The sequence below is a fragment of the Hippocampus zosterae genome, chromosome 3, assembly GCF_025434085.1.
Source record: "Hippocampus zosterae strain Florida chromosome 3, ASM2543408v3, whole genome shotgun sequence".
In the NCBI taxonomy this organism is placed as follows: Eukaryota; Metazoa; Chordata; class Actinopteri; order Syngnathiformes; family Syngnathidae; genus Hippocampus; species Hippocampus zosterae.
In genome coordinates, this window is record NC_067453.1 from 14,381,648 (window position 1) to 14,407,380 (window position 25,733).

General features: G+C 41.6%; 2 protein-coding genes across 4 annotated transcripts; one reads left to right on the forward strand and one right to left on the reverse strand.

Annotated features, from left to right (window-relative positions):
• Positions 1–2,273: 2,273 nt before the first annotated feature.
• LOC127598191 (transmembrane protein 60-like) lies at positions 2,274–24,382 on the forward strand. 2 transcript variants are annotated; one of them, XR_007961865.1, is made up of 6 exons: positions 2,274–2,503; positions 11,353–11,852; positions 17,946–18,052; positions 18,183–18,301; positions 21,008–21,110; positions 23,059–24,382. XR_007961865.1 is itself a non-coding variant. In XM_052061844.1 (2 exons), exon 2 carries the CDS (start codon positions 3,549–3,551, stop codon positions 3,951–3,953), a length of 405 nt encoding a protein of 134 aa, XP_051917804.1. In that variant the 5' UTR covers positions 2,281–2,503; positions 3,504–3,548; the 3' UTR covers positions 3,954–6,067. The 2 variants fall into 2 exon arrangements, 1 of the variants encoding a protein (XP_051917804.1); XM_052061844.1 differs by lacking the exons at positions 11,353–11,852; positions 17,946–18,052; positions 18,183–18,301; positions 21,008–21,110; positions 23,059–24,382 and adding an exon at positions 3,504–6,067 and having other exon boundaries at positions 2,281–2,503.
• LOC127598090 (lysine-specific demethylase RSBN1L-like) lies at positions 6,441–20,562 on the reverse strand. 2 transcript variants are annotated; one of them, XM_052061639.1, is made up of 8 exons: positions 20,024–20,562; positions 19,642–19,773; positions 17,349–18,001; positions 11,745–11,882; positions 11,338–11,480; positions 10,413–10,580; positions 9,812–9,920; positions 6,441–8,793 (listed from the first exon to the last, which is right to left on the reverse strand). In XM_052061639.1, exons 1-8 carry the CDS (start codon positions 20,529–20,531, stop codon positions 7,564–7,566), a joined length of 3,081 nt encoding a protein of 1,026 aa, XP_051917599.1. In that variant the 5' UTR covers positions 20,532–20,562; the 3' UTR covers positions 6,441–7,563. The 2 variants fall into 2 exon arrangements, with proteins under 2 accessions (XP_051917599.1, XP_051917598.1); XM_052061638.1 differs by having other exon boundaries at positions 9,812–9,923; positions 20,024–20,561.
• Positions 24,383–25,733: the final 1,351 nt, after the last annotated feature.

Here is a 25,733-nt window from a genome sequence, read left to right on the forward strand (position 1 = left end):
CCACCTACATGCCTTTTAAACAAATAAAAAAAATGTAGACACTGCCTTAAAAAAAATCACACAAAAACTACATTTGGAGACAAATACCGAAAATAGATAAATACTTTATCAAAACAAGAAAATATGCTTTGAGGCATATGCTTTTTAAAAAGACCAAAATTGAGATGAATGCTTTTTGAAAGGAGAGGCAAATGCAATCAATTTAAAACAAGAAAAACATGCATGTTTTTTGTAAAGGCAGAAAGATACTTTTTAAGGAAAAATTAGTCATGTAGTGAAAGAAATAACAAAGGAGAAAGAGAAATTGAAGGGAAACAACTATACATGTTTGTGCTTTTTAAAAAATGACCCCCATATCTCAAAATTGGTAATACATGATTTTAAAATAAGTTGGTTTTCTAGTGAAACATTTAATCGTGTTTGCCGACAAAAACCTCCATCAGCGCCTTTATTTGGCTCTGTTCGAAATGTAAGCGCTTCAACTTTGCTCCATCATATGCCTCTATACAAGGTGTCATGAAAATATCTCTGGTAGTTTTCAGTTACACTTGTATTTCTTTTGGGAAGGAATAATTGTCAAAGCTGCAGACCTATAGTATCATTGTTGGTCTGTGTGATGAAATCATCTTGAAAATTATTTTTATTGGGCATTGATTGTGTTCACATCAAAGTGATGTGAGGTATCCAGGCATTGTCACCTCCGTTCTGTCATTTATTGACCGAAATAATAGTCATGAGCAGCTTGATTCCAATGAAAATCACATCATCTTTTTGCTGAATGTAAAAATTAATGTCATTAATTAAAAAAAGAGAGACCAAAAAAATTTATTAAAATGAAACGTCACACATTCCCCAATTGCACCATTTCTGAATGTGCCGTGTGTTATTTTTGCATTTGGTCAGTGCATTTTATGTTAATGTGGCTAATGAGCTGTTTCAATGTTGCTGCTTCTACAGGTCCAAAGGGAAAAAATTGCTCTTTAGATGGTGGTGGTGTTTTTTTCTGCTTTGTACAGACAGGCAGGTGTTGAGGTTTTTGAATTGTTTACATTTCAAAAGACAATTGTACTGAATGTTGTCTCACACACTGTATTTTGCACCTTGTAAATACAAGTGCGTTGTTCTAGTTTTTTCAGGCGGCTAAAAATAAAAAGCCACGTGGTTACGAAACGAATCTTTTAATAATAAGGGCTTTTTAAAAATGATCTTTTTCATCGACGACAACAAAAAAATGTTTTACCTCAAGCTTTTTGTACTTTACTTTTTTGGACAATCTACGAAGTTGTACTTTTTATTCATTTGTTATACTTACCTGGTATGGGGGAAAAGTAGATTTAAATAAAATGTTTAAATGTGGGTTACCATGTTCATCTTGTTTTTGTTTGTTTGTTGTCGTTATTAAATTACTGAACTCGTGCTTTAATTTGAGTATTACCTGTACTCATTTTCTGGTGTTTTGAATAGATATTTTAAAAATTCCGTGTTTTTATGAATAAAAATGCAACATAAGCCACTTTATAAACTGAGAAAATGCATGTAATGTATACTGTTATTTTTTTCTTTTTACAAAATGGAATGAACATTTTTAAAGAAAAAAATATGCTTTTCTAAAAAGAAAAAATAGATAACATTTTAAAAATGGGTAATAGATGCTTAAAAAAAACAAAATCTGATGATGCATGCTACATGAACCTTTATAGAAAGAACAAAATGTAACAGAAATGGGTATACTGTATATTCCTTTTAAAAGGGGAAAACGGCTTCAGGCTGAAGAGTAAAAGTGGAGGTATCTGTTTATAAATGAAGAAAAATGGAGATAAAGGTCTTAGAAGAAACACTTGCTCTGCGTTCTTGGAAATAAAACTGTAGATGTGTGCTTTGTAAAAACAAGATCAAATATGGAGATAATTTATGAAAAAAAAATATGTAAAATGCGTTAAAAATAACGATTTGGCGTTAAAAAAGAACATATAGGCTTTTAAAAAAGAAAACTCGATCTACTTGAGCTATTTACAAAACAGAGATAAATGGTTCAGAGGAATTTGGTGATATATGGTTTTTATTGAGGATAAAGAGATGTTTTCATAAAAAGCAGTTCACCTTTTTAAAGAAAATTGAGACCAGCACCAAAAGTGGAAGGAAAAGTATGTTTGTGTTTTTTAATTTGGAATGTATATGACATAATATGCGTTTTTAAAAAGACTACAAGGAGCGGAACAAAAATCATGTTTTTTAAAAACATTTTATTTTATTTGCCGTTCTACTACTGTATTGTGAAAGACTGTCTGGTCTTTCTCTTTTCCGTCGTGTCCGCGGAAGTCTCGCGTTACTCAAAGTAGCTTCAAGCTAACTGCCACTACAGTTGCTCAAGACAAGCAAACAAACAAAAAAAAACAAGTTTATCCCCTAAAAGGAAACACAAGGGCCTCTTTTGAGGAGGATAAACGTTCGTTCTGAGGTCGCCTTTGAGAGCCGAGTGACGACGAATCTCCTACCGAGTTCGGTAAGACGTTCTCAGCGTTGCTTTTGTCTTCATGCTACACTTGTGTTTAGCTTGCTTTTGACTGACAGCCAAACCGTCTCAACAAAAAGTGCATTTCTAGTTCCGAATCCAATATAAGGCAACTTTATGGGGTCGGGACCAGAAATGAGAATCGTTTTAGAATCCGCCGCCTTGGCTCGGGCTATTTGGCTGGGACGTAACGAATTACAAATCTTGTACTTCTTTCCTGTACTTCAGTAGACTCTCCTTTCCATCCATCTGTGGTGAATAAATATTTATACTTTCTACTCAAGTCCGGACTTTGTCAAAATAGGCGTGTTACTTACTAAAGGATAGTTGGATACATTGTACAGGTGAAAACTTTTCTAGAAAAAAACAGTTTATTGTTTTAGTCATGTAATGTAAAAACACGTTTGAGAAAAATGTAGTACTTTTTTCAAGGTTTAAAAAAATCGATAACTGTATCTAATCAAGAGGGGGAAATAGGACCCCTGGGGTTCCTGCAAATTCATTGTTTTCCAGAAATTATTTCTGGTGTGTTAAAAGAAAATGCCAATGCTTTTCAATGGATGTCAATTGTATGAAGGCTGGTTCCTATGCACTTTATTTTCAAGAAAAAAAGTAGTATTCTCAAGACATAAATGTGGTATAGTTTTGAGGAAAAGGGTGTTTGTGTTTTACATCAGTTGTTTTAAAGAAATAAAAGGTACCGGTAGTTTTGCCAGAAAATCGGGCATCTGTCAGTGATGGGCCGATGGACCCATAAAATATTCAAGAAACACTGTAGTTCTCCATCAAAACTCCCTTTTACTCTTGCACAAACTTCGATTCCAATTAAGTTGGGTAAAAGATTTCCACTTCAACCTATATTCAATTGAAAACGCCCCATAGACAAGATGTTTCATGTTCAGACTGGTGAACATTCTTTTTGTCATTATCCTCTCCCTTAAAAAGGAGTTGAGTCAGAACTTATTTTATTTATGTATTTTTTACACATAAGTACCTATATACCTGAACCCTGGCCGCGGACGGGCGTGGCTCCTCAATGAAGATGTCCCTGGTGCAGCGAGTGTTTCTGATGTGGATCTTCAGCCTCATCTTCCTCATCATGCTGGTCCTCAAGCTGGATGCCAAAGTGCACTGGAACTGGTTCCTCATCTTCCTGCCCGTGTGGTCGCTCGATGCCATCCTTGTCCTTCTACTGCTGCTGAAACTGGCCGGTCGGTGTAAAGGCGATGCGGAGCAGCGCGAGGGCGACCCCGGTGCGGCCCGCCGGTTGTGGTACCTGGCGGCCGTGGGGCTGAAGGTGGGTTTCTGCCTGAGCCTGTGCTCTCGCCTGCAGAGGCTGACGGATGTGTGGCTCAGTGTGGTGTGCGTGCCCCTCTGGGTTCTCCTCGGGGGCGCCCTGGTGGAGCTAGGACGCGGCGTCTTTCGCTCACGCAGGGACTAAACTTGAGCATTCTCCTTGCACGCACTTTTTTTTTACAACGGACTGCTTTTTAAAAAAAGTCACTTTACACATCCTTGAAATGAATTGATTTGGGGCTTTTCCAAAAGTCACTCAGTAGCACCAACTTTAAAGTTGGGGCCCGGGGGGAATCCCAGGACACCGTTAACAGCTTTCAACATGAGTTTTGGTGAACAGATCTATGAAAAAATTGATCCACGAAAAATTCAGGTACCCATGTCTGAAATTGAACAAGGAGGCAACGCGTTTGTTTCATCTGTGCTTGTAGCTCTACTGAATTTCGAATTTTTAATTAACAAATGAATCATTTGTTGGGGGTTGAGGGGGTCTTAGCATTCCCCAAAACTCATTTTGTAACCATGTATTTTAAGGTTTCTGAACTTGCCTCCTTTGAATCATAACTTGTAAAGGAGTAGTTGTAAAGGAGTAGTTAGTGATTTTAAAGTAAAGTTCTATTTTGTGATGTCATATTTATGAATTATTAACACATACGTACCATTACAATGTATTTTTTTGTCATCTTCCATGTATTTCCATGTAAAAGTCTTCATACTTACAGAAGTAATGCTTGTGTTCTGTTCTTTTGATTTTAATATATTTATTGTATTGTATTACAACTTTTCTGAAAGTAAAAAAAAACAAACTCATAATATGGCTCTCAAAAAGAATGTTTCTTGGTAGTGTAACTATTTTGCAAAATGTGACTTTTCCCGGCGGCCCGGTTGTTGAGTGGTTAGCACATTGACTTCACAGTGCAGAAGGTATCGGTTTCATTTCCAGCTCCGGCCTTCCTGTGTGGAGTTTGCATGTTCTCTCTGTGCTTGTGTGGGTTTTCCCCGGGTCCTTCCACATTCCAAAAACATGCATGGCAGGCTGATTGAACATTCCAAATTGTCCCTAGATGTGAGTGTGAATAGTTGTATGCCCTGCGATTGGCTGGCAACCGGTCCAGGGTGTTCCCCGCTTACTGCCCGAAGACGGCTGGGATAGGCTCCAGCAACCCCCCGCGTCCCTAGTGAAGATCAAGCGGTTCGGAAAATGAATGAATGACTTTGCCCGCCATGTTAAAAAAATTACAACTTCACTCTTGCACAATCATTTTAATATATTAATTTGGTTTATAATGAAAAGCGATTTGAATTGGAAAAATTGGTCTTGATTTAACCAAGCTGAATCATTTTAAAATGTACCGTCCTTGAATTGTATCCCACCCTGTAAATCGAGATATGTTTCGAATCCCCCCCCCCCCACCATACAATTCAGACATTACTACTTCATTGTTGTAACACTTTCACATTACCGTTTTATTCGATCGTGATGCTCATAAATGATTTTAATCTTGTGACGTAACTGGACCTAAAATTTATTATAGTCCAAGTAACATTTTCTTGGAAGCAATATATAAAACGTGTTGTCAGATACAGCGTAATTATTTTCAAAACTTTTATATTGTAAAAAAACTTTCCACATTTTTGCAAAATGATCCCCCCCATATGTTGTGACACTCATAACAATTGGAGTGTCACAGCTTTATTCTTTAACCCTTTCAGGGACAGCTGTTACAACAGTGGACATCTTATCATGTTATGAGGTTATAGGGTGCAGGACATGCTTCATCCGTAAAACACCCATTTATACTCTGGGTCTTGGTTTAATGATTTTTTTCTCTCAATTTCTTGTTTTATTAGTCTACTTTGGCTTTTGTTCATGTTACAAAAAATTCTATTTACCCATCCAGCCCCAGTTTTCATAAAATTGCCTTTCCTTTTGACATTGCAACTTTATTCTTGAAATATTAAAAAAAATCCCCCTTATAGAAGCTAATTTGTAACATTACAACTTTTGTTTCGCATCACTACCACACCTTATTAATTTTCTTAAGACAAGGAATATTCTTTCTTCTTTGGGGTATTGCACAATAAGGACAGTGGGAAAAGATACAGATGGCTGCTGGAGGAATTGACTTTTCAGGGTCTTGATAAGAGAAAATGCAAACTCAGTGTGACACTTGAATGCAAAACAACTCTTTGGCGCACAGCTGGTGCCTTTTGGAGCAAAAGGCAATAACTAAATAAAATATTTTATTGCGAATAGAAGCATGCATTAGTCTACTGCGTACACATTCTTCTTGATATGCTTGCGTCCTGCTTCATTTGTGCTCTTGTTTTTGATAAGAATGCACTGCAAACCACAATAAACTTGTGAAACCAGTGATTCTTAAATTGTGCTACACAGAAGATTCACTATAGTCAATGTTTAAACTGTGCTTGTTATGTTGGCCTATTTGTTTTTTAATCCACAACAGTACAGTACTGGTTAAATTGGGTTCAGTTGTAGTTAACTTTGAAGTACATTTGCATTTGTATCTTTTGGAGCGATTTGTTATCAATCATTTCGGTCCACTGTTTATTAAACTGCAGAAGAGACATTTTTGTGCAGCGGTTCAGAGAAGAACAAATACGGTAAATATTATTTTTGAACCATTTATTGAGGTTCTGATCAGAGTATAAATCACACTACCAAGTTTTTTATCTTAGGAAATAAAATGTATTTACACTTTAAAACATAAACAAAACAAATAAACAACCTTGTCCATGTACGTTGGCCTCAAATAAAAACAAGAGAGTTAAATGATATAAATAAGTTCTATGGAAAATAAAACTCGTCTTACAAAAAAATATATGCAATTTCTGTATACATTTCCTCATGTGGTGCTAATAACATCGATTTATGCTGTACAGTTTTTGGTACATATAGAATAATTTACAGCCCAGTGTTGGCTTGGAAGTCCCATCTGAAAAAAACCCAATGCATCAACATTTGCGGAGTGCTTGAAACCAAAACTCTTTAAAAACGGCAAACATGATTCAGTAGATGCTCATTATTGTGGAGCAATTTGCGTGTGGTTCCTTTGAAATTGAGAGAGTCTTGCACCATCAGAGGCTGCTATTTAAAAAAAATGCCAAGTAGTGAGTAGGCACTGACAGATACCGGCGTACATTCGCGGAACAAATAAAATTTGAAGCGAGCTACTTGGCTCACATTCGTCTTCCTCCGTTTGAATATGTGGGAGTGCATCCTGCTCGTACACTAGCCACAAAAGGTTTGTGGCATATTGAGTTTTGGGGGGGAAATGTTGAGGACAAAATGCACTAACTTTACAGGAGAACTTCATTTGAAACCTGTTCAAAGTTTTGCTACTTTTTGCACAACTTGCTGCTCTGGAACAAAGAGCTCAATGGCAACGTTCAGAACGGTTTTCGAGGATGTCCACTTTTGTGCCTTTTGGTGACTCTGCCAGTCTCAGGATGAGGTGATGAAGAGGCTACTGACCTTAAAGTGGCATCAGCAGGTTGCAACAGAGAGACTGGAGGAGTCACGGAAAAGAATTGCAGTGGAAGATCTTAGATGGTCACGAGTGTAATACCCATTCAGCTTGAAGGTCAAACCAAGTTCACCTGGTTCTAAGGTGCTAGTGCATTTTAGGTTCACCCCAAAAGCAAAACAAACCTTTTCTGGGTAGTATAGAAGTGTGTGCGTGTGTGTGTATGTATGTGCGTGCGTGATGCTCACCTAAAAAAAGGGGTGACATTCAAATGAGGAAATCTTTGTGAGTTTTGAGTGTTTGCTTAAGCGCCGAGTGCTGCTGCTGCGTTTGGGGGTCTGCAAGCGGCGGCCCACTTTTCACTTTGGTGCCTTTGAAAGGAACCAGCGTCCGGTTGTCTGTGGGCTTGGCGCTGCCGTGTTGGTGATGGTGAGTTTTAAAAGAAAGCGCCACCGTCTGGTGGGCCTCCATGGGCTTAAAGAGGTCAAACGTGATGAGCGTCCTGGGGAGCTTCTTGGGCTCCTCTTTCTTGCCGTCTCGCCTGAGTGCAGCCGGCTTGATGGGCGAGACTTTGGGCTCCGACTTGGGTGTCGATGCGTCGGATTTGGGTGTGAGAGCGTCTGACCGGTGACCGCTCTTCTCCTTCTTACCTTGCGATGACTTAAGTTTGCAGCCATCCCGTGCCTCCTCAGCTCGCGAGTTGAGAGACAAAACTGAGACAGCGCCACCTCCTCCTCCAGGCTCCTTGTCCTTCTTCCTCGCCATCGGCATTATATCCGTCTTGACCTTCTCCCTCTCCTTGACTTTATGCTTCCTGTCCCGATCTTTACTCTTGTCCTTTCTCTCCTCTTTGCTCCTATCCTTTTCATCTTTACTCCTTTCCTTCTCATCTTTCGTCCTTTCCCTCTCATCTTTAGTCTTCTCTTTCTCTTTACCCCTTTCCTTCTCCTCCTCCCTACTCCTCTCCTTCTCCTCTTTACTCCTGTCCTCCTTCTCCCATCGTGCCCTCTCCTTCTTGGCGGACTTGTGGAGCCTCTCCTCCTCGCTGTAGTTCTCCTTCCTGATTGGCGGTGGCTTCAAGGAAGCACCCACTTCTTGCTGAACTTCACCTGGACATTGTTCCGCCACCTCCTTTCTCACCTCTTGCACCTCCTCCTCCATTAGTGCACGTGACTCCTCTTCCTCCTTACAGGGCAGTGGTAAATGTAGCTCCTCCTCCAGTTTCATCACCTTCTCCTCTAGCTCCTCCTTCTTGATATGCAGCGTGACGTCACGAGGAGAACACTTCTCCAATTCCTCCCCCACAACTTCGTGTTGGTGGTACTGCTTGAGTCGGATGTGCCAGGCCAAGCTGCAAACAGCCGACACCGTTTTGAACTGGTGGATGACTCCCCTGGGGATGAAGTAGATGTCGTCGTGGTAGAGCTGGATGCGGGCATAGCGGATGCCCTCTCGGCGCAGCTGGTTCAGCTTGGCGTCGTCGATCCACTGGACGCACTGCGGATGCAAAACACGGAAACGTTTTAGAGATCGTTGCCGAGTACAGAAATGTGAAGGAAGGACCCGGCTTCTGGAAACACATTAAAAGCATTCGTTTAGTTTTGCGGACAGTCACCTATTTGTAGACATGCTATTTCAAAAAGCCAATATTCCATTAAATGACAATACTATTGAGAGATTGAGATGTGATGAATCTCAACTTCCCATAGAGGTAAAACTCTCGATTTTGTCTCATTTGATTTCAGACGCATTTAATCAACGGTAAATTTGTAATGTTTAAATACAACCATGTACTTCTGGGTGGTTAAGAAGTAATTGACTACAGGAAGGTAAAGTGAAAACAATAACGACTTTAGGGTTACGTTGCGCGATGTCCCCCCCCCCCCCCCCAAAGTTGATATCTTTTTTTTCAAATTTCTTGTAGTAAATGAAATAAAAATTAATCCAGCGGAACCTGTTCAATCCAGTGGATGCCGTAATTAGCAGGACAGTGAAGATTGCCTCCAAGTGTGATTGACACTTCTGAGACACATTGGGAATCAAACCTACATAAGGTTGGCGGAAGACATTTTGCACAACGAACCTCATCTTCTTTGTCAACTGTGAAATGAGCCAAACATGACGCTGTCTCCGTCTTTTCCTCACTCTTTCCTGGAAAAAATTATTCCTGTGAAGCTGCAAGGTAGAGGTTTTGCTTCAACTTTTTTTGACATCAAAACATGAGTCATCCGATGAGTCGTTTCAGCACTAGTAGAAAAGACGGCTAGCCACGCTAACTTGTTTTCTCAACCACTCTGCCTCAGTCATATGACATAAGAATTTGTTTACGGCACAAACACTTGAGCTTTTGCCACCCAGAAGTACGCGACACGTCATAGTTCGTGAAATCATCATTAAGAAAACAACTAGGCCAGAACATGTAGTCGGCGGTTTTCATATTTTGTCATCACAAATACAACTTTAGCATCATTAGGATGGAACCAGCAGCCAATTTGTGCCTATATTGCGGACGCACCTGAGACAGCGGCGGCTCGTGGAGGTCCAGCTGCAGCCTCATGACCACGTCTGGAAAGTCTGCGGCGTGAAAGCACACCACGTCTTTGGTGATGCGCGCAGGTGTGTCGCTGCTGCAACACAAACGTGCTCAGCATAAACACACAAAAGCCAGCGGGGAATGTGCATCAGCACAGCGCAAACACCGTTAGGAATTTACGGGCCAAGTTCATTTATGTGTAGAAATTATGTTTTACAAAATGTTTCCATTTCTTCCCTGCACAAGTATTAACTTTAAAAATACAACATCATACAAGATGAATCAAAAAATATTTTACATTTACACAAGCCAATAATCCAAATGTAACTGAATGAAACTTTAACTTGTGACAAATCGAATGAAATTAGAATTTAAATAAATTGTAATGCAACTTAAATTTCATTTGATCTGATCACAACACTGTTAAATTAGTTTCATTTCATAATTTTCATTAACTTAATTGTAATAGAATTTTAATAAAAGAAATATTTTAAATTAAAGTTTATTCTTTTTGAGGATGTTGGAATGATGTGGTTATGAATTTTATTATTTTTACAATCGGTGTGAAAGCATGTGCACTCACTCTTCTCCGCAGCGTACGGCCTTCAGCACGCCCACGGCGGCGGTCGTCTGTCTCTCAAAGCCCTGCCCGATGTGATCGGCGTGGGCTCGTGTCCGGTCCTCGAAAAGCATCTCGCGGGGCTCGCTGGCTCTGGGCAGATACTGTAGGTTCTTGATCTCGTTGGTGGACCTGTAACGCAACACTTTACAATGTTAAACAGACACCAGATAAATGACCTCATGAGATCCAAGATAACAAATATAAAACATTTCAAGTAGTGCATAAAAGCACAATAAATCGTGAGACAATGTATAGACATTGACTGGTTCAATAAAGTAATGACTGTCCATGCTGTAGTATTCTTGTGTTTTGGATTTGTGCCTTTGATGTATGTGACTGCAAAGAACTGGATTAGGACCGGAAGTCAGATTTTTAGGAATTGAAAAATTTGTATCATCCAGGACTTGGATTCGATCTCTTGCAAGCAAATCGGTTTGCAAAACTCTGGGACTTTTCAAAGTTAGAAATGTTTCATGGGAATGATCAGAGATGGACCAGGAGTTTAAATGAAGGTTGGCTCTTATGTGGAACTTAAATGATGTCTTTGATGAAGATCAATTGAGTTAGGCCTACTTTTATGCCATCGCACGTAGACAAGGAGAGCAGTTTATTTTGCATGGTTGTCAGCTGATGACCAAACAAAATCTTTACAATTACGTATTAAATCCACAAAACTGTAATGCAAAGTTTCTGCTTTATTACCAATTTGTCTTACTGTTTATTGTGCATGTTAAATCGCTCCATGTACAGCACTTTGTATGCAGCAATGGCTGTTTGAAAGTGCTCTAGAAATACAGTTGACTTGACTTTGGAGTACTTTGTAAAACACCAGCTGAACTTCTCAGGGAAATTCTGCACCCTTTTGGAACCGTCCAAGTGAACACACCTTTTCCTTTTGAAGGGAGACTTGGGTATGTCGGCCATGGGGATCATCTGCTCTCCTGGTCGGACCCACATGATGGGGCCGTCGTCGCTCTCCGTGGGGCTCTGCAGCCGCAGACTGGAGAAGGTTCCCCAAGGCAGAGTCCGCTTCGGGAAAAACAAAAAAAATCAAGTGAGTAAACGTGGCAGACATTGTGTTGCCACTTCAGGCTCGCAAAATTCCCCCAAAAAATCAAAGTTGGAAGCGTTTAATGAGAACTCAGCAATTTATCGGAATGATTGGAAATAAACCGATAATATCCTAAATGTAAGGCATTCATCCGTACTCTTTCCAAGTCTCCCCAGGTTCATTTCCCGTGGAAATGTACCACACAATCTCTGGAAAATTTACTGGAATGAAAGAATTCCTACCTCCAGAAAGGGAGAGTCCTCCAACATGCGGATGAACTCGGGGAAGTAATCCCCGACCTCCTCATCAACGGCACCCACCAGACTGACCTGCCGCATAGCCCCAGCCCGGTATGTTCCCTGGGAGTATGTCCGCTTCACCTGGGGGGGGTCAGATATTGAAGTAGCCATTGTTAACTTTATTTACCAGTGGTGCCAATGGATCAGAGCACCACTACTGATTAGTTTGGGGATTGGCAGCATAAAATGCTGATTGGAGACCCACCCGCCCACCACTACCTATTATTTACACATCAGAAGATGACAGAAAATAGACTGGATCAAATTAGAACACATTAACAATACATTTCTGAAAACACGCTTTTAAAAGTATTGCTTTGGGCCCGTTGTCACTCTCTTGCTCTCAAGAAATTGGATCCTACAGCACAGGTGGCGCCAACATCACATTTTAATAGTTATTCATGTGGGGTGGAGCTGCTAACTTACGGGGAAAAAAACAAACCGACACCTCGGCTCGCTGCATATTCATATTGTGGGACCTTTAGACGAACATTTCTACAGCTTGGGTGGAGTGTTTAATCAGCGAGCGGGAGGGTAAATTGCTGACACATGTTAAAGGGCAAAGAGTGAAAAGAGTGCCGCAACGTGACAGGATGTGATGGTGTTGGATGACAGAGACGGTCCCGTTTAAAATACACTCAATTAATTGGTCAGATCCGAGAAATGAGTGGCAGCCCGGTCAGGCCAACAAAAGTGAACTTCACGTGGCCCAACACAGTCACGTGGTGGCCTCGGGCCACCATTATTGTGGAACTCTATATAATGACACTTGTGATGCTTCAGTCATTTGAGTATCAATTGGGTATCGATTAGCAGGTGCAGACAAAGAGGTGAGTGACATCTCAGCGCTGCAAAAGACAGTTAATACACTGGTTAATTATAACTGACAGGTAGCGCCAAAATCTAGAAGCTCGGTCCAAACTTCATTTGTTACGCCCCACCACAGATAACTGCATAAGTGGGGAACACTATCACACGAACAGGGGTGTCAAACGCATGATAGTTCAGGGGCTGCTTGCTGCCTAATTAGATGTCAAGCGGGCCAGACCAGTAAAATGACAGCATAATTTGCTGTAATTAACAAGTCCGTGTTTTCCCTTTTGGTTTTATGCACATAAGTACAATAGGAAAATCTTGATATTTAATGATAAATCCCTTTTCAAAACGTATCATGAACAACCGCAGATTTCTTCAAAAAACACAAGCAACTTGCTTCCGATTATCATTTACATCTTGGTCACGGTGTTTGTACAAATAAGATAAGATATCCTTTATTCTTGCAATATCATTATTGCAATTATGAATGCAAAATGAGTAAAATAAAATTATGGAAAAAAAAAGCAACTCCAAATAAACAAATATTTAACCCTCCCGGGTCCTATTGACCCAAGCTGTTTTGAGTCCCTCCTTTCTTTTTATCTTTTCATCGCTCCCAGATCCTTTCCGTCTTCCTTTTTTATGACCTCCTTTGTTTCCTTCTATCCTTCCTCCTGCCTCCTTTCTTTTCTCAACACAAGGAACTCCTTAGTGATGCTCAGTGTCTCATCACTGTAACTCCTGTAAGTTATGGCCAGTTAAATATCTGTAATGTCTGTGGTCTCATCAATTGCAATAGAAAATGCAAGAAATGACTTGACGGTGTTTCGCTGGCCAAACCGGACGGTATTTCAAAAATCCTGCGGGCGCCACGTTGGACCCCATACCGGGTTGGTTCTGGGCCGCAAGTCCTATATGTGACAACTCCAAACTAGGGGCTCCAATTTGACCCGCAGGATGAATTTTAAGAGTGAAGTTTTCGTCAGAGTTGAGCGGGTGCACTGTTCGGGGCGCAGAAGACTGAACAGCAAATGAAAGCAAATGATAGCAGTACGCCTTCTGAGAATCATGGCGTAGCATCAAAACGACATTCGGCGTAATGTTGAGCTGCTGCTTTTAATGATTTAATTTCATTTGTTTCCACGCTGGTCCGTCTAAACGTTTTAACGTGACACGTGTCTGTGGCGCAAAGAAGGTTGGGAACCGCTGTATGGTACTGATGAATAATTATGCCATCAATTAACCGTCATTGACTAGACTTATGTCACATTAGAATCGAAAACAAAACAAAAATCTTGAGTCATTCAAACCCTAATTAGAGCGGAAATATCGGATTCAATGTGTGTCTTTCTACATAAGACGTCATATGACACATATCCCCATTGTGCCACATGACAGCAAAAACTCTGAATGTGTGTGACTTGGGAGTGTGCTGGGTAAATCCAACTTGTATTAGAATTATGCTTTTAGTTTGCACTGAGTCACACCGAGTTTTTTTTTCCCCGAATACAACAAGAATAAGAGCTTCAGATGCAACTCTTGTGTTAGATTTTTATGAGTGCATTTGGACCAGGACTTTTTGTCAGTCTATTCCAGTGCTCTGACAGCTGGTGAAGAGAGCAGCCAATTTTTTTTTTTTTTTTTAATCGCTCACCCACAGCTACTTTGCCAAAAATCGATCTCCTTGGGGCATACACCAATCGCAAATCAGCTCAAGAAAATATGTTAATAATGAAGAGCCAGGAGAGAGCCATCGCGTTGGTGCACAGAAGCTATGAAGTACAGTAATCTAATTACAAAGCTCAACAAGGGCGAACTTGGTAAATGTTCTTTGCAGAGTGGGGCCTCTGGATGGAATAATTTTAGGTTAGCACGACCAAAATGGATCCCCCTCAGCGTGCAGCTGCACGAGAGGCACATTTTATGACTGCTGTTAAACCAGAATATAATTTAAGTGCAGTCGTATCGAGCCTCGCGCTGCAGCGGTCCACTGTGGATATAATTAGATGCTTCAGAATACGTATATATCGAGAAAGTGCTGATGTGTAATTTACATTCTTGGTTCTTCAAACCTCCACACGCTGTCCAAGAAAAGTCTACGTTTTCACAGAATGACTGTTGGAAATGGAGGGGGAAAAAAACCCAAAGCTTTAAAATCGGTGTCAGGTTCTGACATACGAGTAGTGTTAAAGTACAGCTCTTTAAAACCCAAAGTACACTGACCCAGTGGTTCTTTTTACACTGGGCAGCAAGTCAAAAACTACTTATGCGCTGTAAATGTACTGTATAAAAACTTTAAAATTGTGTCAAAACGATTTATGTCATTGAATATATATCAGAAAATTGATGTAAACATCACATTGCAATGAACACCGACCATTTGAACCGAAACCGTTTGCTTCGCTGCATTATGTCAAAATGAATTACAGCTTTTAAATGAATGTCAACTTTTATGATTATGATATGCTGTACTTTTTGTATTATGGTCACCAAACGGACATGAGGCAGACATGTAACCTATTTGGGTGGTTGTCCCAGCCATGTGGTGACAGCCCTACCTGAACCGACACTCGCCCTGTACATTTATGATATCCTATGATAAGTTTTAATAATTTCTTATTTACCATATGTATACTGTATAATTTAAGCATTGGGGAAATATTACATTTGTCTAATTAGATTTTTGCATTATAAAATCTAACTTAATATCTCCATGTTCTGGGCTTTATATCTTCTTCAAGCCATTCCTTATGAAAAGTTGTAACCCGATTTACACATGGGGGAAAAAAAAGTCCAAAAGAAAGATCCATTAACATTAGCTCGTTAAGTGGAGAAAACTCAAATCATCCATCCATCCATTTCCAACGCCGCTTATCCTGAACAGGGTTGCAAGGTTGGTGTGGGAGCCTCTCTCAGCCGATTTCAGGCAGAAGGTGCAATGCACCCTGAACTGCTCACCACTCAGTCGCAGAGCACATACAGAGACGAACAACATTTCACACCCACAGTCACTGAGTGGGAATCAATCCCGCACACAAGTCAAGCGGATTTACCATGACACCATCAGCAACCAAAACTCAAAATTTTCAAAGTTAAACATTAAAAAAAGCAAGTATGTGTTGATTTCATTGAATTTATTGATGAAATTTGTACTGGTCCATTTGGGCCAGTATCAATCAACTTTAGGTGGCCCTACGCGGTCACGTAGTGGCCTCGGGCCACCGGGCAACTGTTAATGTAGAACACTGTGAGGTGTGTTTATTGAGTTAAATTGGCCAAAGCTCACGAACAGTACTTGTACTTGGTATTTAGCATTGGGACAAGGTGGAGAAAGAGCCTCACTTCTGATTGACTTTCAGAGATAAATTCATGTAACAATAAGTTTGGCTGTAGCTGGCAGTGGTTTAAGTTTTTCCTGCATCCCAGAGATAGCTGTTTCTGATGTTTTGTCCACCTCGTGTAGCCAATAAGACCCTACAATGCTCTTCTCTAAATGGGCGCTGCAGCGGAACAGTTCTTCAGAATCTCTCCCACCCTGGTTTGAGAAGGCAGGCCGAGGAGGGCCGTGACATCATTGTCATTTGATTGGCCGACAGATGCAGGCATTTAAGTGAGTGGTCCAATTCAAGGTCAATTAAAGGTCAAAAGGTTAAGTTACAAAAATATTTGCCAATCATCTAAATTATTGCAGAATTAGGAAGCCTTGTTGAGCTCTCTTTCCAACAATACTTATTTTGTGAAGATTGACCCAGTAGTTAGGTAAAAAAGAGTTGAAAGGAAAGTGGGCATGCCTCTTCTTGCAAAAAAATGTCAACATTTTGATGTATCGTAGCTCTCGAATCCCTGCACTGATTGACCTAAAATTTTAGATTTTGTGTTGTGCCATCACTAATAACAAGTAATAAACGCATTTCACCAAAAATACGATCCGAACCTCCCTTTCATGGCAGGATGACATTGATAGGTGAGCATCTATCAAAGATTTAATTTCTGACAGAGGAACAATCGTGTCTGGAAGCTCGAATTAGCACACACGTGCCAACGGATGTCTTTGATGTAACGCAATTTCCCGTTGTGCTACGCTAACAAATTGTAGTGCCTATTATGGATTAGAGAGGCATTAGTCAACAAAGTCACATTTATTAACAGCCAAAACACAGTTTTTGTATCCCCGTGCCTGACATCAAATCTGCGCTCGCAAACAGTCACTCATGACCATTCACAGTGTTGCATTTATGAACTCGGACATAGCAGCGCACAAAGTAACACAACCTAACAAATTTGCCTTCATGCCTAGATGGCAACACGTAATAAAATACATAACCTACCTATTTCGCTAGAAGATATAGATTTGCGGTGCCGAAAAAAAAAAAAAACTATTTCAAAATCAGACCGCAGTTTGTGTGGATCAGGGCTACCCAAGTCCAGTTCTGTTTTGCATGTTTCCCTCCTCCAACACACCCGATTCAAATGATCAGGATTTCTATTAGGCTTCTGCAAAGCTCACTGATGAACCGATCATTTGAATCAGGTGCGCTGGAGGAGGGAAACATGTAAAGCAGGCTGGATAGGGGCGGCCGAGGACCCAACTTGGGCACCCCTGGCGTAGATCAAATAATGTACACTTGTGAAGCCGAACAAAATAATAAAGTAAAAAATAAAGGATGAATAAAATCAAAATTAAAAACCAATTTCCAGACCTGCCAGAGAAGCATAAAGGTGAAATCTCACCTGAGTGTGGAAGTTGGCCATGGTGGTGGTCTCGATGTCCTTCTTCCCGAGCACCTCCATCTTTACCGGGGCGTTGGGGAACTTGTAGGAGAAGTAATCCAGAAAGTCCGGGAGGTAGGATGCCGCTCCGTGAATGATGCCCATGACGAAACACGCCGCCTGTGCGCAGTCCTCGCTGAACGACAAGGTGACAAACTCCTGGGCGAAGCGTTGCATCTCGGCCGGCGACAGGGCTGAGAGCTGCTCGCCATAGGCGCGCACCACCGACGCGCCCCCGTTGGCCTGCATCTCCACGTGAATCAGGTGGCCAAACTCCAGCCCGGGCAGACTTGGCGTGGGCGTGCAGTGGAGCGGTGAGATGTAACCCAGTCTCTCTCTGACGGCGGCAGGTATAGATGCGGGGTCCTGGTGCTGTGTGCTGTGAAGCAGTCCGCCTCCACCGCCGCTGTTGCCATTAATTCGGCTGAGAAACTCGGCCAATCCAAGAGACACTCCAGAATAAACAGTCTGGCACGAGCGGTGGTACATTTTGGGGCGTCCGTGCCTCTCTTTGGCTCGCTCACCATCTTTGTGCTTCTTTTTCTTCTTCTTCTTCAGCTTCTTGAGCAAGAGGTCTTCTTGGGAGCTGGCTTTGGGCTGCTTCTCTTTGGGCTCTGAGATGGACAACCAGACAACACAAATTAAGGCCGCAGCCATTCGAAAAGGTTTAGAATGGATGATTCTAGCGATTACCTGACGATTCATCAAGTAATCGGTTTTAAAATATATGTTTAAATTTTAAATATTGTGCATGTGAGGTGAAGGTATTTGTCCATTTTGCATCACCATCCACAGGTTCTACTGTAGTATCCGCGACCGAGTGAGTATGGCTTTGAAAGACGAGGTCTGGCCTGGTGAGTCATGTGGGCATCAACTCATCAGAGGACGGTACACGCTGCACGTCATCTGCCATAGTAAGTGTGAAATAAGCTTTTGAAATGCACTGTAAACGAGAAACGGTTCTCAAATGCCTTACCCGGTGAAACAAAGAATAAATAAAAATATTATTTTACAGACTGTGACTAAGGTGACTACAGAATGTCATGATTAGCATTTAGTATTTATGCATTTTAGTCCATTGTGACCTTTTGTGGTTACCGTCATTTGAAGAGTTGCCAACAATAAGTCAGTGTTCTCACAGACCAGAGAGAATTGTGACCGTTATTGCATGCTCTTTGTATGTGTTGCTGCTTAATGCGTTAATGTCGCAGTTATTTGAGTCTACAAGTACCGAAACAATTTACGTTCGTCCATCTATGGCGTTTCGTCAGCATTGCGCTAGCAGACTTTGACTCGGCCCACCACACAGCAGCAGCGACCGTAACTAACTTAAGTTAACAAAGGAGGAAAAGATTACAGTTGCTGACTCTTCATCGCACACCAAGCGAATCAGCACCGCACATCTACAGGTGAGCGGCAACAGAAAAACGGCGACCGTTGATTGGGTTTTGAGGCTACTCATACAATATACGGTACTCTATTATACCACAAACAAGTGGTGCGATTGTCAAGGAAAAAGCAGATAGCCACAAAAAAATAAATAAAAGGAAAAGGGAGAGCATAAGCAGAAAATTGAGGTATTTTGAAAGGTTGGTGATCGATTGTCGGGTCAGGTACGAAAGAAATAGTAAGTAAATATATGTTTTGTTTTGCTGTAAAACACCGTGTTAACACTCTGTATTCTACATACTCTTGTGTTCACCGCCAATCTAAACATTGAACAACAGCAAAACCTGTGGTCCACAGTTTACCACTCATGAGAACTAGTTGCAGAACACCGGCTTTGGGAAAAATGATATAGTTCAGTTTGGCATTTTGCTGTCTAAATACATAATGATTAATTGCTTTTTGTCAGTTTTACTGTTAAGCCTCAATTGGGAGTGACAAATGAAAAAAATAGCTTTTCGCAAGCACACCTGACATCTTATTTGGAAAACTGAGTTTAAGTTTTGTTTTCCTTTCCTCAAGTGATGTTATGATCATGTCCAATTTCTTGACAGCAAAAGCAAGGCAAAACATACTTTTAAAAGTATGTTTATGTAATCGGAATGTGTTTAAGGCGTTTGGGAGGGGTAAAACCACATTTAAAATATTTTATGGTCCCATGATGCTGCTGATTTTCACCTATATTTACCCCCTAGCTTCCGCAACGTACCTCTTGCAAAAAAGGGGGCATCTGATTAAATATGGATTGAGTACTCGGATGTATGGCGTGAGCTCAGGCTTTGATGTGATCTGGGGTGCTTTTGCTTACCTCTCTGAAGAGGGAACACCAGTTCCCCATTTTCCTTTGAGATGTCACGTTCTGGCGGCAGGTTGTGGTTTTTCCACTCTTTGCTGCTTCTTTCCTTCTTGCTGTCCCGCTCCTTGTCTTTGCTGTTGTGATCTAGGGGGCAATGGCACCAAAAGTGACGCCTGTTAATAACATTCAGAGCTGAAGTGATAAAAGGACAAACATTTCCACGTGTGAGTGAGTGGTCCACATGCATTGCATTCGGGGCCTGATGCGCGCACACAGTGGCCTGCGGCACAAGACCCGTTATGTAATATTTCAACAGATGTTTCAATTACAACCACGGAGTTTATTCGGTATTTTAGTGGGAAAGAGTGTGGAGCGAGGGGTAGATCGGTCTTACCTCTCTGTGGCGTCTTCACGTCGCCGTTCTCGGTCTTTGTATGGCAGCTAGCGGGGTTGACTTTCTCCACTGCCGCGGTCGAAATGCGCTGCGCTTCGCCGCTTTTCTCCCGATGCCGTTTCTCCTTCGCCCGTTTCTCTTTGGACGGCGAAGCGAGGAAGTTGCTTATTTTGAAAATTTTCCGTGCGGGAGCTGCTGCTGCTCCGGGCACCACCACCGCGGTAGCGGTGGGGGCGACGGAGTGGCTCGCCTTGGCCGGGCCGAAACTCCATTTCGCTGGGCTCCCACAACTCGGTTTCCCGTTGTGTTTTTCCACAGTGCACACCTCTCCGTTGACTTTCCGGTTCTTGGGCCGCTTCTCGTCCACGCGGATCTTCTTTGTGGGTGGTGGGTGAATGTCGCTGGAAGACTGCGGTCGGCTCTCCGGCGGCCGTTTAGCTAACAGCGCTTGGGGGGAATTTGTTTGGCTGTTCGCTGCGAAATGCATGGAGTCCACGGACTCGGCCATCTTGGAAGTTTCTATTTTTTACGGCTAGACGTAACTGGTGCGTCAGAGCCAATAGAAGGCGGGGCTTAGATGCTCCGCAAGCACGTACAACAGGCGGAAGAGCAACGCGGAAGTATTCAGTACTGTTGTACGAAAGAACAATTTGAAAAGCGACTGTTTATTATGAACAAAAAAAGATACATTTTCTTTCTTTGAAACTCACCTCATCTTAACTTTTTATGAATAGAGCACTTTAAAACGCAAAGGCACTGGAATCAAAGTGTTATATATATATATATATAAATAAAATTGAGCATAAAGCAAACTACTAAGAATTATAATACTGGGTCTAAATATTAATAATTATGATCATATAAATAGTAATAATGACAGTTCAGACAAAAATATTTAAAATAATATACGACACGTAAACAACTATGAACTATGTTATTAATGTGTTTATTTTCTCCTCATGACATCGCTGATTGGGCGGCCAGACGGACAACTGTTTTGCGCGTCGGCCTCACAGTGCAGAGGTGCATGGTTCGATTCTGGCTCTGGCCTTCCTGTGTAGACTCTGCATCTTCTCCCCGTGCCTGAGTGAGTTTTCTCCTGGTACTCCGGTTTCCTCCCACATTCCAAAAACATGTGTGGCAGATTGTGTTAGATAACTTCTCTGTGAGTGCGGATGTTTCTTCGGCTATGAGTGCCCTGCAATTGGCTGGCAACCAGTTCAGGGTGTCCCCCTACTATTGCCTGGAGTCAGCTGGGATAGGCTCCAGAAATCTTTGAAAACTTTCTATAGCCACAATCCATCGTATGACGCCTGTATGAGTTGTTTACAAAACTTGCAACTTCTCATAAGTTCACCAGGAGGCAGTGTAGTTACATGCAGTAAGGGAATTTGTTGCTCATCTACTCAGAGTCCTGCTAGATGTGATTACACATGATTCACACTCTGCAGTGGCAAGTGACAGTGAGTTTTAATTTGTATTTGTATTTTTTTGTTGTTGTGTTCAGCATGTCTGCCTTCCCGTTCTTAGGTTCTGGGTTCAAATCTCAGCTCCAGTTTTCCTGTGTGGAGTTTGCATTTTCTTCCCCATGCTTGTGTAGGATTTCTCTGGTTATTCTAAATGGTCTGTCATTGTTGTTGTTGTTGAGCAACCTCCAACTGGGTCCCACAGTGGCTCCCAAAGCCGCAGCGACCCGGGTACCTGCAGACCCAGTTGTCAGCTGTCGACTGGGAACTGTTCGTAGCCCGAAGGCACACCCAACACCGCTTGGAGGTTGTTCCTGAGTTGGGTGTCTGTCGGTGTTAATGTGAGTGTGAATGACTGTATACATATGCCCTGCGATTGACTGGCGACCGTTCTGGGATGTATCCACCCTCGAGTCTATACATCAGATGGGATAGGCTACAGTTGGGCTGCGTTATAGAGAACAGATGACTGGATGATTGCCATCTATTAAACTAAAGCTAGCTAATCAGGACATTTCAGGCCTTGAAGCACTGCCATATCCTTAACATTCATGTCCTAATTCTGGAAAATGTCCACCTATGTCCAAAACGAGTGCAGGTATTTAGGGTATTGACTGACTGACGGGCTGGCCAGGTTTTATCTGGTGCTGCCTCACCACAGCAAATCCATCCCAGATGTGAAGGGACATGTCCCGGTGTTTTCAAGCGACCTGTAAAAGTCATCCTGACAATGATGAAAGAGTGTGTGACTGTGACAAAAGATGAGTTGGAATACTTATATGAGCTGCGGGATGAAGACAGATATGAGTCTGCGAATAATCCAGGAAGGGTTCAGGCTATTTTTCAATAATATCACTTGGATGGAGATGAATTGGCCTCCTTGCTACCAGGAAGCTGAACGAATGGTCAAATGTTTGTTTTATCGGCGGGGAGGAGAAGAGCACACTGTTTACATTAGCCAGGACAGAGAGTGGGCCAAGGCGACTCATTGGAGGGACTTCAAAACAGTGTTCACAAGGAGGGCACCTTGAGGACGACAACCTGCTGTCCATAAATGGATAAAAGCTTGGAGAAGTAGCTATTACTGAGAATGATCCACGGCGACACTCTGCTATAAGCACCCATTTCATTTTCCATCCATCCATCCACTCTCTGATCCGCTTTATCCTCACAAGGGTTGCCTGCTGTCCCCGGGCAGCAGGCAGGGGACACTCCGAACTGGTAATTCGGTCATTTCAATTGCGGTCATTTCAATTTATTGCACAATATTTATACACTATTGTATTGCATCCATCCATCTATTATACCACGTAACTTTTCCCAAAGTTTCAGTAGATTAATGGGTGGGGGGTAGACCAACTAACCAATAGTATGTATGTCACGGCGTCACAACCCATAAGTAATGGGTATTTTACCACAATCAGTGGAGCAACACATGTAAATACGGTAGGCTAATATAACAACACACATAGGCATATTCCTCCTCTACAAAGAATGACAAATTTTACTTATGTACTGAGAAGCTGAGACCATCTTCATGTACTTTATAACTGTATGTCTGTATTATAGTATCCCAAGATGGCCAAGAAGTGCATACAAGGAAGAGCAGCACATTTTCTGAATTGAAACAAATCATATGGCAAAAAGTGTTTCATGTTTTTAGATTCAATATAACATGCCGTGCACGTCCGCCTCATAGTAACAATTAACGTGTTATATTGTTACTATAACCGTTTTTAACATTGAAGAATGACGTTATAACCGCTTGAATTGGAATCAAATGAACACAAAGAAAATTTTTTTTTTAATCTTTCATATTTATTGTTTCACTGTCGTCCTGAATTCATGCGGCACAAATTCGCTTGTCTCTAGTGGTCGAAACACAAGGCAATTGGCTTGCTGTTGATTCCCCCTAGCAGTATGGGAGGGTACTGCATGATTACTTTCTGGGTAATAGACCGCACAGGCATACAAATTGGATATTTTCCCGCGGCACACCTGACAATGTCTCGTGGCACAGGGTTTGAAAAACACTGGTCTACAGTATGCGTGCCCTGCAACTGGCTGGCAACCAGTGCAGGGAGTACCCCACCTACTTCCTGGAGAGAGCTGGGATGGGCTCCAGCATGCTCGCGACCCTCATGAGGAGTAGCGGATTAGAAAATGGATGGATAATGTGTCATTACTCTTTGCTTTTATAGTAAAGCATAATAATAAAGAGTTCTGTTTCCTATGAAGAAAAACGAGATTTTTTGTTGATATTTTTGTAGTAGTCTGCAACGCATTGATGGCATTTCCATTCATTTCAATGGGGAAAGATGACTTGAGAGTTCTAAATTCCAGTCAGGAAGCTTGGCTGTGACCAGTCCAAGTTATACTCCGCCTCTCACCCAAAGTCAGCTGGGAAATGAGGACAAGCGCTAAAAGATGGTACAGTGCCTTGATTCAGACAGACATCTCCAAATCGTGTAAACATTTCTCTCACACATTTTTTTGCGTGTGTGTTAAAGTGCTGCGGTGTGTATATGTTTCTGGTTTTTACCTCCCAACAGTTGTCAAAGTAGCACCTGACTGTATACAAGTCTGGAATGTTATTTTAAGTACAGCTGTGCCATGACGTACAAGTTTAATACTTGCTCAATTGTAATGCAAAACACCCAGAACTCAAATCATCTTTATCCACCGAAATGAATGGTAATTCCAATGATCTGTTCCATCCATAACTAATCTAATCTAATCCAATCACATCATGAGATGAAATGTAAAAATATTAAACAGTTTGTGCACCAGGATTTTATGCCTGAATTCATTGGTCATTGTCCAAGCCCTGGCCACCAAGCGGCAGTGTAATACTGACATAATAAAGACACAAAGAGGACAATCGCAACTGCCAACGTCAATGCTACTTTTGTTAGTCCACCGATAGCATTCTGTTTCGTGTCATAGCATTACGTTAGCAGACTTTCATCAGACAAAGTTATGTGGTTTATTTAGTTAAATACCCAGCATGTAATTCTCTTTTTTTTTTTTAAAAATCTGCTAGGGTTGCGCAAATCGATCGGCTGGGATCGGTATTGGCACCATTTTCCTTAATTCAGGGGGATTGGTGATCAGCCGTTCTGTAGCTACAAAACCGATCTTGTCTACCGATCTTATCTCCCTCCGCAGAGGTCTGAAAAAGTCAGATTACTAACAGGGTTTTCATTATTATTTGAGAAAACTACTTTGTACATTTTAGATAACCCACTGTAGTCTTTCACGGGTATCGTTCAATGTTTTACAATAAAACAAGATCAGAACATTGAAGGTGTTTGCTGTTGGTTGTGAAAAAAAATCTGGATCGGCTTTTCAAAAATCAGGTGATCAGTGACCGGCCACACAAGTTGTGATCAGTGCACCACTGTACTATCTTCCAAACTGCCGCTTATTGTGCAGTTCATTGCTAACTTCAATTCTTAATCACAATTTCAGGTAAAAAATAAATAAATCATCGAAAAACACACGCATCAGGTAACTCGTAAGTCAAGGTACCACTCACTGTAAAGTAAGTTTTATTCAAGAAAAACACAACTGATGCCTCTGTCACTAACTTGACGTGTGTTCACAGTTTCTCTCTTCCACACGTTATCTCTTTAATTTGACCTTCCATTTGAAAGAGTGTGCTTCCCACACTTGAAGCCAAACAGTTTCCTTTGTCATTATTTAAAAAGACAGCTGAAAAATATCCCCAGCCTCGATGTCGTCATAACAACCCGACAGCCAGGAGGCAGAAAACAACAATTCAAAAGGTCACCACAGGCAGGCTTAAAGTTAGAGTGGTGCTCAGAGAGCAGACCTCCGCCAAGAATCATCAGTCCTAGCCAAGTGCTCGTCTTCACAGATCCAGTACCCACCTCCTGCATATTTTGTCCGTAAGATCACGTGTGATACAAGTAGAAATGAATGAAAACAAGACCTGATGTTGCAATGTTAACACAAGTGGAAAAACACATTCCCTGGATCTGCACCATTAGCCGGATCCCCACCAAAATTTTATGGGTTCCTCTTGGCCAGTACGTCACTCCCTCGCTACTTTTTGTGGCAGTGGCCTGTGCTTTTTAAATTTTTTTCCCCCATGAAATCCCCCTAACAAACACATAAATAAGTAAGTGATAAAAACATAACGTTGCTGGGTGGAGGAGACCACTAAAACACATCACCAAACATTGGCACAGCAACAGTGAGCTTAGCAACCCACAAGAGAG